At 36.5% G+C, this 13,223-nt stretch overlaps 1 protein-coding gene across 4 annotated transcripts in view; it reads right to left on the reverse strand.

Annotated features, from left to right (window-relative positions):
- The window catches only part of tnn (tenascin N), a 40,096-nt gene that overhangs the window by 18,155 nt on the left and 8,718 nt on the right, over positions 1 to 13,223 (reverse strand). For all 4 annotated transcript variants that reach the window (XM_015000145.2, XM_088014991.1, XM_088014992.1 and 1 more), the window contains 4 exons: positions 5,884 to 6,017; positions 5,656 to 5,785; positions 2,012 to 2,194; positions 1,208 to 1,297 (listed from right to left, as the gene is read on the reverse strand). In XM_015000145.2, coding sequence (XP_014855631.2) covers positions 1,208 to 1,297; positions 2,012 to 2,194; positions 5,656 to 5,785; positions 5,884 to 6,017 — 537 coding nt within the window. The remainder of the gene's footprint in view (positions 1 to 1,207; positions 1,298 to 2,011; positions 2,195 to 5,655; positions 5,786 to 5,883; positions 6,018 to 13,223) is intronic.

The following is a 13,223-nucleotide window of genomic DNA, read 5'->3' on the forward strand; positions in this document are numbered from 1 at the left end:
CTAAGCCTGTTCGTGTTACACCTAAAATGAAAGATTGTGGCTACTGGAGTGAAGACAAGCCACTGCCTGTCTGCTGTAGATTAGAGCGTTCGCGCTCACATGCGCACTCAATTACCGCACATGTAAGAGGCACATTCTCGCTGGAGGAGGGAAAAAAAAAAAAAACATCAGCAAAGACAGGAATCCATGAGTACCTGTCTGGCTTCATGAGATGAGAGGGAAGTCTTAAAAACACGCTGCTAAGCCAGATGACTAAAAATCATTAAATTGGCTGCTGCAGAGTTTGAGAAATGAAGAGACATCAATGCGGAGACTGCTTTTCTGTGTGTTTCTTATTTTTTTTTTTTTTTTTTTTTTTTCCCAACCAAGTTAGCTCAGAAGGTGGTTGATAGAGAAGCTGGAGGAGGAGTACGAGACAGAAAAAGAGAATAATGAGAATAACCGCAGACCTGTCGTGCTGTGTTTAGACCATGCTGAATGTCAAGAGCAGCTGTTAAAGTGAAGATAAAAAAATAAATTCCTCCTCACGTACGAAAACCACTCAACACAAGCAGAGCAACATGATGATATACAGGAATACCAGATGGCATCTGTAAATCACAGACCCCCTCACCTCAACCATCAGGGAACATCTTACGGTCTCTACATTCATATCGCGTTTCTTTTCAGTGACCACGCTCACCACAACCATTACAGCTTGTCCAGATGATTAGGTAGTAAATTCCAGCTCTCTATCACTAACCCATAATTGTACTTCCTAATGGCCAAATTCATTATATTGTTATTACTGGCTGAGTGTGGAAGCTAATAGCAGGTTGTATCATCTGGTTCATCAGAATGATATATGATTGATTAAGTGTTGCTTCCATTTAGGCCCTGACCTCTGGTGAATTACAGATGTCCTGAGAAGAATGATGTGTTGTCTTTGACTCTGAACGCTACCGAACACTGAAGGGAATGCGGTTATGCGTTTTGTGTCTGCATTGCATTTCGATTCCACATGTCCTGGATGTATCATTTATCATTTAAAGTGCAATCTTCATTCAGTCATCCACTCTGTCTCCAATCTTTCAGAAGTGCATTCCCAATGAAAATGGTGCTAGAAAGAAGTCAATTTCGGGACAACAGGGTTCACCATCTGCTCTCTGGTAATACCAAAGGGTTATATCAAGTCAAGCTGCTCATGAATGCTGATGTGTTTACTGACCTGTGACACCGGTTGCGAAAGAAGCTTTTCCTTTGGTGTTCCCTTTGATGGGCTGCACAGAAATTTGATACTCTGTTCCGGGATATAGACCTGCAAAAAGGCACATTTTCTTTTATTATTAATTACAAACTAAAATGGAAAGCTTTTGCTTTCTTTACTGGTTCTTACATATCTGAATAACACCCCCAAAAATTTGAAATGAAAAAAGATGCTTAGAATAAAGATGTTTAAGGATTTAAAATCCACAATCACTGAACCAATTTAATGTCATTATCTACCATTTTTTGACTTGGTGTCTGTTCTACACATTCCAACAATAATCATAATAACAATAACAACAACAATTATTAATTATTAATTATTATTATTATAGACGTCATTTTCTAAACACACAAAATGCAGAAAATAAGATAAAATAAATGCGATTCTTGGTCCTATACCATTTACATTGTCTGATCTTCTGTTCGACATCCACTTCTCTGACTATCAAATCTTGATTTTGAATCCAAATTTTAAGAGCAATTTTGACCTTAACTTTTCATTTTGTATTTTTGTAGATGTTGAGATATAAAACTGCATCATTCATCATAGCGTACCTATAGTTTTTTTTAAGAAGCCTTAATTTTTGCTATTTTCTAAACTCCAAAGTAATGCGTTGAAATTTAAGCCACAAGAAATGTAAAGGTTAAGTAGTCAGACTATATTTTTTAAGCAATGTAATATTGACACAGTTTTAATTCCTCACCTTTGAGAGCATTCAGCATTGAGTCTTCAAATTAAGCTCACATTCTCGATATGACTTACCCACAATAGTGTACTTGGTGCGTGCTTCTTGACTCCTCTGAACGTTCAGCTCCTCCTCCTGTCCTGACGGGTCAGTATGTGTCAGTCTGAAGTAATCCACTTCTGCCTGCGGGTTCTTCCAGTCCACTTGGATGGAAACCTCTGTCTGGCCAATGACTTGCATATCATCAACAGTTGAGACATCTGGAAAGCATGCAACATTTGATAGAACTGGCTGTGCAGTCAAGAGCCTCTCTAAAAAACAAAGTCTCCATTAAGCCAAGAGTAATCGAATGCATGTGCCCTGGTCAGTCCCCAGTTGTAGTTGATGCCGATTGCTAGTTGATGAATCCTGGACATGTGACACACTGCAAAAACAAAATCATTTTTGGCCTAGTTTCTAGTGCAAATATCTTAGTACACTTGAAATAAGACAAAACTAACTTACAAGTGACTTTTCAGCAAGGAATACGAGCTTAATTTAAGTCAATAATTCCTTAATATTGATTCCATTGGCAGATTATTTAATTTACAACATGGAAAAATGTCTTGTTATAAGTTAAATAATCTGCCGGTGGTCTACTAAGTGTACTAAGAAATTTGCATGAAAAACTAGACAAAAACACTTGGTGACATTGTATGTTTTTGCAGTGCATTTTGGGGGAAGCACTAATTACTTTAGAGCAATGAAAACAATAGTTATTGTTCTAAAACTGACTCCCAATTTTGGCCTTGTGAGGATGCAAAAACAGTGCAAATGACAAAAGATGGTCAAAAGCAGATGACTGAGGTTCTTATATATTTCTAATATAATTCATAAAATGTTTGAGTTTGTTTAAGTGGGAAAAAAGTGCCAATTTTAAAAATATATAACAGTGCAGCAAAGGTATGAATGGCACAGTTATGTGATGATGGTTAAAGATTAAGGTGAGAAAAAAAAAGAGGATAATTTCCTCATTTAACAACTTTTATGAACCACTCAGCAATTCTCTTAAGTAACTCAAATTAAACCTGCTTTGTGACCCATGACAAAAACATTTCATGGCCAAAGGGTGTAAAAGGGTTTGCTCAAAAGCTTAGCTTAAAACTCTACATGAACAGACTGGTCATATTGTCAGTGTCTTTACAATGAGCTGAATATCTTCTAACCTGTGTGAAAATCAGACGCATTTCTTTGAGAAACTTTCAGACATCTAAAGTCTACAGAACTCATTTGGTGAAGTTCGGAAAGTTACAAAAAAGTTATTTGTATCACATAGTTTTAAATGGTAATCAGCTTCAGTTTTGTAGGCAATAAATTGCAAAAATTTGATATTTATTGTGGAAGTTACTGAAGAAAAATGACTCAAAGTTTTGCTTTTTTTCTATTTTAAGGTTGTTCGAAATAAAGTCAGGAGAAGTGCAAAGGAGAAAGACTGTTATGAAGAGGAAAATGTATTTTCTGCAAAGGTATTTAAGCTTTTCATTAAGATTAGATCAACAAAGAGTTAGACTTCAGTAATTAAAGTAAGCAAAGTTGGTCTGGTTTATACATTTGAAAAGTCAAATTGAAATTGAAAGAGTCCAGTTCTGCATAAATAAATGAAAATAGAGATGAGAGGGCATATGTTGACCTTGAGTTCACAGTATCCTTGAGTATATGGCAACAGGCATTAATGTTGTACAAATGCTACCTATATGCTCTTTGATAAAAAAAAAATTATGACAAAGTTGCAAAAATGTCAATTCTGCAATAATTTGGACATTGCTTTTACAATGTTCAATGTATAATAATGTCTTTGTGCCATGATATAAATTATTATTCGCCATTTATGAGAAAGGTTGCTTAAGGCCTTTGTACAGAAACCGCAAAAATACTAAATGATTTAACAATTCAACACATCTGATAGTAACAAAACTGTTATTTTTAGTGTACATTTTTACTTTTTTTTTTTTTTACTTTGTGAAAATAAAACATTAGTATGATTTATCATTTTATCTGTTGTCTTCTACCAAAAACTGGATCATAAAAGTCTTCAGTTTGGTGCTTTGGTCTCAATTGGCCCTTTTTTGAAGAACAATTTTGTTTACAGAGATTTCATAATTAATTTTATTTGTTGTTTTTATAGTTTTATTTATTTTTGATATTTAAAATGTCTTCCAGCTCCAGCGTTAAATATTCATTAGAATTTAAAATGTATTGATCTTTGAGAATGTGTTCTTGTATTATTTTACAATTACCACTTAAATTACCATTTATCTCACTAACATCTGGGACAATTTAGAAGCCCCATCTTCTATAGTGTGAAATGACACCCAGACAAAGACTAAGAAGCATTTTTTGCACATTTTTCATAAAACAGGGATAAGAAATAACTTCATTTACAGATGGGAACCAAATGACAATAGTGATTGTTTTCCCATGGCAAGGACATGCCTCTGGATTTATAACATATGGTGAGAAAAGATATTACAAACATAAAACAAAACAAATGAAAACGGTTAGCATAGTTTATGTCGGGTTTTTTTTTTTTCCATTTTTTGTTTGTTTTTCAAAAGGAAATGGAAAAATACTCACTTAAACTCTCCTTTGAAGTAGACCAGCGTTTGAAGTTAAAATGAAAAGTATGTAACCCGCGAAAGGTCTGCCTCACATTGTGTCTCCTCACACAGCAACAGGCCAGATGATGCAGTGTTTTCTTGTGGATAAAGCCCTGAAGTATGGTGCTTTCTTTTCCCAGCAAACCAGCTGAACCGCGCGGCATAAACCAACTCATCTCCTTCCTTCTCATTAACTACATAAATCCAGACAAGAAATCCCTTCCTCTTCCCATCTGTCTCCTACCACATCTGTGAGTGGCAGTTTATGGTAAGTACATCCACGCAACCGTTTCCTTGTAATTACCATAAAATGTAATGCCTAACCAGTGCCTAATGAAACACTTAGTAATTTCAAACTTGCTTTAAAACACAATATATGGAGCTTGATAAGTAAAAGATTACAGGAAAAAAAAAGACCTACTAAATCTACAGCATATATTTCTCTGTAAGATTTTGACATGTATGCATTTTCTTTATATCGTTTTTATCAACACAAAGTTTTGAAACGGGAAAAAGTCAGACTTGTTAGCATTTCAAGATTTCAAACTTGAATTTTTTTTAAAATAGAATTTATTTTTGCAGTTCTAGCCATAAATTTATATAAACTTATCACAGGCAATAATTTCATAACAATTTTGAGTTTTTGATGATTTGTTTGCAGAGGTTGTTCAACCAGCTTGACAAGGTCCATCATTTTTAAAATCAAGAATTGTGAGCACAAACTTTATTTCATTGTGGATTATCTCTAATCCACACAGTAAAGCTTTTCTTAATGTCAACACCCAGCTACTAATTGTTAAATAGCCTTATCAATTTCTGATTTGTCTTGGATATCAGTGTCCTGACGGAACCAACATTTCAGCCCACTTTCCAACTATCAAGTTGATTAATCTAAATAATTTCCCAGCTTGAGTCCAGGGTGTCCAGGGTGGTTCTAAAAGGCCTTTTTTGGGTCAGACTATTTAAATAAAATATTGTGCAGACACTTCTGGGTTTTATATATTTAGGGTTAAAATAAATGTTTAAATGTTCAAATGTGGTCAGTGGCAACTTTTGGTATGGGCAATAGTAAATGTCAATCTCACCTGTTGTGCCTTCAATCATATCTGCTTCACTCTGAATCGTTTTGATGACAGCGTAGACTTGGACAACGTAGGTAATTCCAGGTGCGAGTCCCGTAATGAGGTAGGAATTCTCCGAGTTGGAAATCCGAACCTGAGATACAGTTACAGAAAGGGATGCTTGGAACCAATGCAGGAGGATACAGTTTAGTTTGATATGAAGCAAGAAAAGAAACCACAATAAAGACGTACCTCCTCCTTGGCACCCTCATCAAATTTAGGATGATAAGTCAGCATGTAATACTCTGCTCCTTGGACGGACTCCCATTCCACCAGGAGAGAAACATCCGTCACTTGGACCAACCTCAGACCCTGAGGTGTGAGGACTAAAAGAGAAACAAGACAAACAGAGGTCAATTCCAGGAGAACGTATAATAAATGATATTTTCACTGGCTAATAGTTCTCTCAAGTGCTATTTTCACCGTCATGGCACAACCAATACAAAAGTGGCCTATTATTGCTAAAAGCTGAGAAATCCAAGCGCGCTTGAAAGACACTCTGTTTCGGTGGTTTTACTTCAAAATGTGCTTCAGTGGAAATTATGCAAGAGGTTGAAATACAGGGACATAAACAGCTTTAAGGGCAGAAAAAAAGCATTTTTGGAACTATTTTTTTCTAATGACAATTAGAATTAATTGCAAAGAAGGAATTTATTATGAGGTTCCAGTGATATTCCACAAGGCAGAATCAGGAAGTTTTTTTTTGTTTTTTTTTGTGAGTACTCCTTTCCATGCAGTAGCTGTTAGTTAATACCCCTGATACAACTCAAAGCAAGAAGATCAACAATCTGTGTTTTATATTATGTTAAACCAGGTGAAGGAGATAAATTAATGTTAAGACTCTAAACCTGGAATGCTTATGCATACCTTCAAGCTAAAAAAAAAAAAAAAGGAAAAAATAATGTACTGTAAATTCCTGAGTGACATAATGTTTGACCAAAAAACAAAAACCTTAAAATGACAAGCTTAAAATGTCAAATCTTCCTCATGTTTGAAGTGCAACCTGAATGTCCTTCACTAAGAAGAGATTGACATCCGTCATCCATGTGTTAAAATGGACAGTAGCCAGATAAAACAATGTCTTTTCACTGTGTTCCTTTATGTGGTTCTTTTCTGCAAACCTATCACCACTATTATTGCACACACCCTATAACAACATACTGTTTTTTTTTGTTTTTTGTTTTTTTTTGCCTGCCTGCCTTCCACTTTTCCTTTTCACCTTGACAATCCCTTTAACACGGCACCTCTGTTGATGTTGGATTAGGTGCAATTGTACCGACATACGAAGTTGCAGATCTGTCTGTGCTTATTCTTTGCAACTTCAGGGCCAAATACCTTGAAGTGACTGAAGGTTGGACATGGCCGACCTGCTACTGTGTGAACATCTAAATTGTTAATCTTTCTGTTCTGCAATATAAATCTGTTTGTTTCATGATATCTCCCTGCTTTAATTTGCTGGCATATTCCTGATGCCATTTGTTCTCCAGTGTTCTCTAACAAACCCTGGATAGAATAACTGGATAAATATAAATTACACACAGATAAACTATGTACCATTCAGGCGACTGCTGTGCTGTATTTCATTTGGACTCCTCAGGGAAAAGGGTCTGAAGATGTATCCCCGGTTTGCTTTTCAGACACTGATTGGCTGCAGCACTATGTTGTTATGGTGTAAAGCTCTTTGAAGTAGATTGTTGCCAAAATGTGCTGCACAAATATACTTGATTTGACTTGCAAAATAAAACTTGGAAACCTGCAGGTCCCATTTCCTTCCATCTCACAACTAGGGGCTATGTTGTGTTTGTTTATTAGACAAAAACCCAGTAATGCACTAAAGTTCATGATTAACATGATCAAAGGCAACAATGTACAATTTAAGCAAAGGAAAGATTGTTAAAGAAAGATCTGACAATTGGTAACACTTCAAATTTCTAATATCGCATAGCACCAACTCCCCGTCTAGCCTACCACTGCTCACAGTTTCTGTGTTTCTTACTTTAGATTTGATCCAAAATGCAATTTTTTAATCTGCTCCTGTGGCAGCAGAGAGGCTGTTTGTGTGGCATCCTTAGCAAGACAGGTGATGCCTTGGGGAGAAGCCGGACGGAGTCCCCTAAATGACCGATGACTGTTATGATATCCCTGTGGTGTTATGTGACCTGTTGTCATATGTTGTCTAGATGCTAAAGATGGTGTGATCATGGGTCAACCCCACTGAAAGAACCTCTTTGGCAACTTCGTTTGAAATAAGTTCAAGGTGAGATGCTTTGAATTCTTGAAACACCTTGACCTTTTTACTTTGACTTTGATTAACTTGATTTCTGTTCTCTATACATTTGTTTATTTAGAAAATTCATTTCTCTTGAACCGTTTACTGTAGCAAGTTGTCTCCACCAAGCTGATGCCATGTGATTGGCTGATTCACTATTTTTGTTAACGTAAAATTAAACGTGTATCTAATAAAGTGTTCAGTGAGTTTATGTAATTAAATTGACAATTTTTTTCTCAGATTATTTGAGAGCTTTAAAATGTACTTTCTCTCAAAAGAAATCCTAACTGCAGAAAACTTTCGCTTTACCATTAAACAATACTGAAATCGTGCAGTCTAGTCATGGATTTTAAGAATTAAAGTATCCACTGTTTAAAGGAGTTTTTAAATGAAACCACTTAATGGATTTTCGCATCTTTCAGTATCCATCCTGTGAATAAACTCCTGCATTAACAGCACAATGACATATGGTGGATTTGGTGGCAAATTAATAAGAAACCAGAAGATATTTTAGAAAGCTTGAAAGAAGTGAAAGTTGAATTGTGCCAGTTGTTTGACAGCTACAATAGCCAGCAGCCCTGGAGTGTCTCTAATTTAAGATCATCATAAAAACACACACCTTAAGGTCACAGAGAGAGAGAGTTAGTGTTTGTTCTCCCAAGTCCTTCCTAACAGGAGGTTTTGTTTTCTTATTTCAAAAAAAGAAATGCTGAATAAATTATCAGCTGTAGTTAATGTAAAGAGCAGGACTTCAATATACACTGTATGGTGATATGAATATCCATATCAGTACCCTGCAAATTGAAATAACGTTGTTGTTTTTTACACCTGGGTTTAGGCTCAGGTAAATGAAAATCATGTAAAAGTTTTTTTGTAATGTTTTTTTTCTGTATATTCACTAGTCCAATTTAGATGCTACGCAATGACCAGGTAACATGAATCATTAGATTTGTCTTAGTCTCTACATAAACAATTTCAGACAGTTGGTGTTAATTTGTTTGCTAGTGCATTTTAAAATAATGAAAGACTTCTAAAGGAAATTCCCACCAGAATTCCTGTGTAGAGGCTTTAACAAAGCCCTAAAGACATTTCTTAGGGTCATGGTAAACACATGACCTTGTGTGGCTGGAAGACAGCTAAAGGATGGCTTGTCCTTCGAGATAATACCCTGCAAGCTTAGGGATCTCAGTAGCTACGGGCTACAGAGCCGGTTAGGTGTCAACCTCTCAGTGAAGGGAGTTAGATGGGAAGGAATCAGTATAACAATAGATACACCCTCTAATTTCCAGGATATTCATTAAGCTTGTATTCTAAGTGTTCTAAAATCTTTAAATTTGGTTGCAATCTTTGTAAATCTACAGCTCATGTTGTCTGGTAGCATGATGTTTGTACCACTGAAAGTAAATGTAAACAAATTTGCATCCTGTTAAAGGTAGCTTTCATGACAAAACACAAGAATTACCAGGGGATGATCTTTCTTTTAACCTTGACTGCAATGTCGTTCGCATTACTCATACAACACATTTTCTTCCTGCCCCTCGTTTTAAAGTCAAATGTTCAATACCTAAAATCACTAACAGCTTTTCAATATGGAGTGTTTGTCATGCAAAAGATGATATTTACAAAGACTTTTCTTATGTCAGAGTCTGCATGAAACACAATCCTTCGATTATGCTCTGGATGCATCCAAAGAGTAATCTGTTATGTTTTTTAGTGAGATGATGGAGCATGTCTGTTATTGGCAACTACTTGTTATGTCGTCAACATTTCCATTTTTTTTTTCCTGGCTATGAGGCAACAGATTTCAAACCTATTTTCGTTGAAAGCTTTTTCCATTTTGTTGGTATCTTGTTACATCTGTCTTGTCTGAGACATTAAGCAGTTCTACCCAGCAGTGGTTTTAGTCTTTAAACGGGAGCTCCTGTAAAATAGTTTAAAGAATTTCTTGGAAAATTAAATCAATCAGAATTATTGATTGTAACTGGTTACAGTATATGACATAAAAGATCACAAATGCTTTTAAAAGTTCTTGTTACAAAACTTTATGACAGACCTGTCTGAAGATGTGAAAAGAAAACTCTCCAAAGATTGGCTAGTATTTGTTGTCTCTTACTGCTCCTTTTGCAAGTTTAAACCTTAACGAATTTTGATGAAAAAATATCACATTTTTTAAGATAAAAAGGCTAAAACTTCCGTGATGCTTTAAGACATCTCCCACATAACCTAAGTGATCATTAAATTGGCCGAAAAAAACGCGAGCTATGACGGGGTAAATAACAAAAAAGGTCCGCATCTAATTAGAAATCAATGGGCAAAGCTATTCGTTTCACAGAAAGTCTGATTTTGATCTCATATGTAATGGAATGAGAAATCAGTATTGAAAATCTAACTTTTTTTTTTCTTTTTCTTACTGAATCCAGACTTGGAACATGATAAAAATCAATTTTCATACTTTGCATGGCTTTTCAAGACCCTGTAGGAACCCGTCTGTCTAGCTTTAAAAGGTTTCCTCATTTTCTCTGGACATTTCTGATAAAACAACAACTCTGGGCTAAATGGCATTTTTAAAACTATCCATCCCATAATAATGGTTTAAGTCAAGTCTTGGCAGTCGGAGTCCTATTCATGACGGATGGGATGAAATTGTTTTGTAGATGCGTTAATTGTGATAGAAATGTTCCTGTCAGATAGTGTTATATATTATATATTTTACCATCTAATCAACCATATGTCTAATGTAGTGTGACATCTGTCTGTGTTTGCTTACTGATGAAAGTGAAGAGTTTTACCCTCCTGTTGCTCATTGTGTAAATTGCTGTCAGGGAGGCCAGTATGCATAGAGGACAGGACACAGTTTCAGCCTGGTGGTCCAGAACTTTAAGGCAGTGCAGTTTACTTTTGGGTTTGTTTTCCAGGTTGAAGAATTACGTATTAAATAACTCTTAAATCCACAATAGTCCCGAGTGTTTGCAACATATAAAGAAGATCAGTGGCTGTGGCATTTCTAATGACAAAGTGACAGGAGCACATTTTCATAGGATCTGCACTCTACAGTGCTGCCAAAAGAAGGTACTTTTCTTGGTTTGTAAATAACATGATTTAACATGGATTGTATTTATCTTTTATAGAAAAACTGCATGAAGTCCCTGTCAATACATTCTGCTGGCTTAAAGAACTCCTGAGCAAAGGTCGTCATGATGGCAGCGTTCGGGAAGCGTTTGTCCTTCCTATCACCCCCCTCCCCCCCGTTTCTTTCGCTCTGTGTGTTCTCAATGTTTTCCCATCCATCTTTTAAAGTATGCAGGTGGACTGGACATTGCCAGCAGCTACCTGACAGAGCTGGTTTTCATTTTCTCCTCTTAGTGCATGATTCTCTGAACTCATCACGAGACTGCGTTTTTTTAGACAGGTAACACTAAAGCTGATAGGAATATAAAGATTCTGAGATCAGGTTACTTTTGTTCATTCTTGCTTGCTCCTCGTCTGTTTTTCTGTGCTACAAGATTTCTGCCACTTTAACAGATTTTCCCTTTCTGCTGGTCTGGAAGGGCTCTAGCAGAACTTAAAGTCTGCCTACAAAACCTGTGTTAGGAGGGTGTCCTGATCAATACTTGTTATAGGATTGGACTGCAGTCCATTTTTTTTTTTTTTTACTTTTGTTCAAAACTGTGTTTTTGTTTTCACAATCATTGGCCTTGCTTATTATTTTATTGATCTATCAAATTTGGACTGGGATTAAGAATCTTAAGAGTTTTGCATCCATGACAATGGCAATCTCAGTGAGAGACTGTATTTGTTGCTGCAGCTCGCTGTCTATATGTATAATGTTATCCTGAAAGAACTGTCAATGTGAGGAGAACTACGACTTTGACATAACTCACTATATCAATGTATCAATGTATGCCAGCCACTTAGTCCTTGCAGATAAGCATGTGCCTCTGTTTATATGATTTATTGCGAAGCTGCACAACCACCTTCCCCTCAGAGATAAGCAGTTGTTATGATAGTCCCTTAGGGGCTTATATGTGGTATGTTCAGATGAGAAGAAGAAAAGATAATAAGTGCAGTTTTTGTATCCTCGTTGTCAGTGTGAGATAAATTATCCACATTGGGAAAACTGCAAATTGCTCATCACTGCATTTCTTTAAAAAAAAAAAAAAAAAGTCTTAGCCATTGCTGATTTATTGCTGCTGATGATATGACCATTTGTTATTGTTATCCATTATGTGTTTGGCATCACCTTCTGACAGGGACTATTATCGTCGTCACTGGCATGTATAGCCAAAGCTGTCGGGAAAATCTGGGTTGTGCTGAATTGTCTGCAGAGACCTCTAATGCTGTGATTTTCAATCCTGGTCCTCGGGACAAACAGTCAGATATTTTCCTGAACCAGCACACCTGAATCAAATGAATGCAATACCTGGTCAGCATGCCATTAAGTCCTGCAGAAGCCTGGCAATTATCTGTTTAGTGAAGTCAGATGTAGAGGCATGGAAACACCTAAAACATGCAGGACAGAGAGTTCTGAGGACGATGATTGAAAACCACTGCTCCAGTGGACCATAAAAAGAGCAGGCACAGAGGCTCTTAGGCCACATAGGCTTTACAATCAAGGGAATAGTTGAGTGGACAAGGAGGAACTGCTACAACCTATGTTGGTACAGCATGTCTGTACGAACATACTGCACCAACAGCTTTTCTGTGTTCAAGAAAAGCTGATACTGCAGCGCCATAAAATGTTCACAAACTTTGTAATATCAGTGATATCAGCAACAATTAGCACACACCTGGTGGAACTGTGCATGTGCTGAGCTCCTTATACAAGCTACTTCTCAGTGAAACACTGGTAAAACTATTATTAAAGGGAAAGACCAAGAGTTTCTTAAAGATAGAAGTCCAATTTCAAGGAAAGTCAAATAAGGAGCATTTTATAACCACTGATGGAAACAGTTACTTGATTATGCTATAAAATGGCATTATGTGGCTGGAAAATACATAATACTACCCCTTAAACGAAGTATCGGGTTTTGGTTTTGGCATTATTTTAACCCTCTAAGAATCATGAGATGCAAGGCCATTTGGATCTCACAAACTTTTTAACCAGTGCGCAGTCCAGCGGGGTTGCACTGACCTCGCATGTGCTTTTACAAGTTTTTGTGTGTGTGTGTGTGTGTGTGTGGTTTCAGGAACTGACGGTTCCCCATGACATATGCCACACTCCTCCTGAACATCACGCTAAGACAACAGGAGGGTTAATGCAATA

This window comes from Poecilia mexicana, unplaced genomic scaffold (genome assembly GCF_051168715.1).
Source record: "Poecilia mexicana isolate PSO_F unplaced genomic scaffold, ASM5116871v1 scaffold_17, whole genome shotgun sequence".
Taxonomy (NCBI): domain Eukaryota; kingdom Metazoa; phylum Chordata; class Actinopteri; order Cyprinodontiformes; family Poeciliidae; genus Poecilia; species Poecilia mexicana.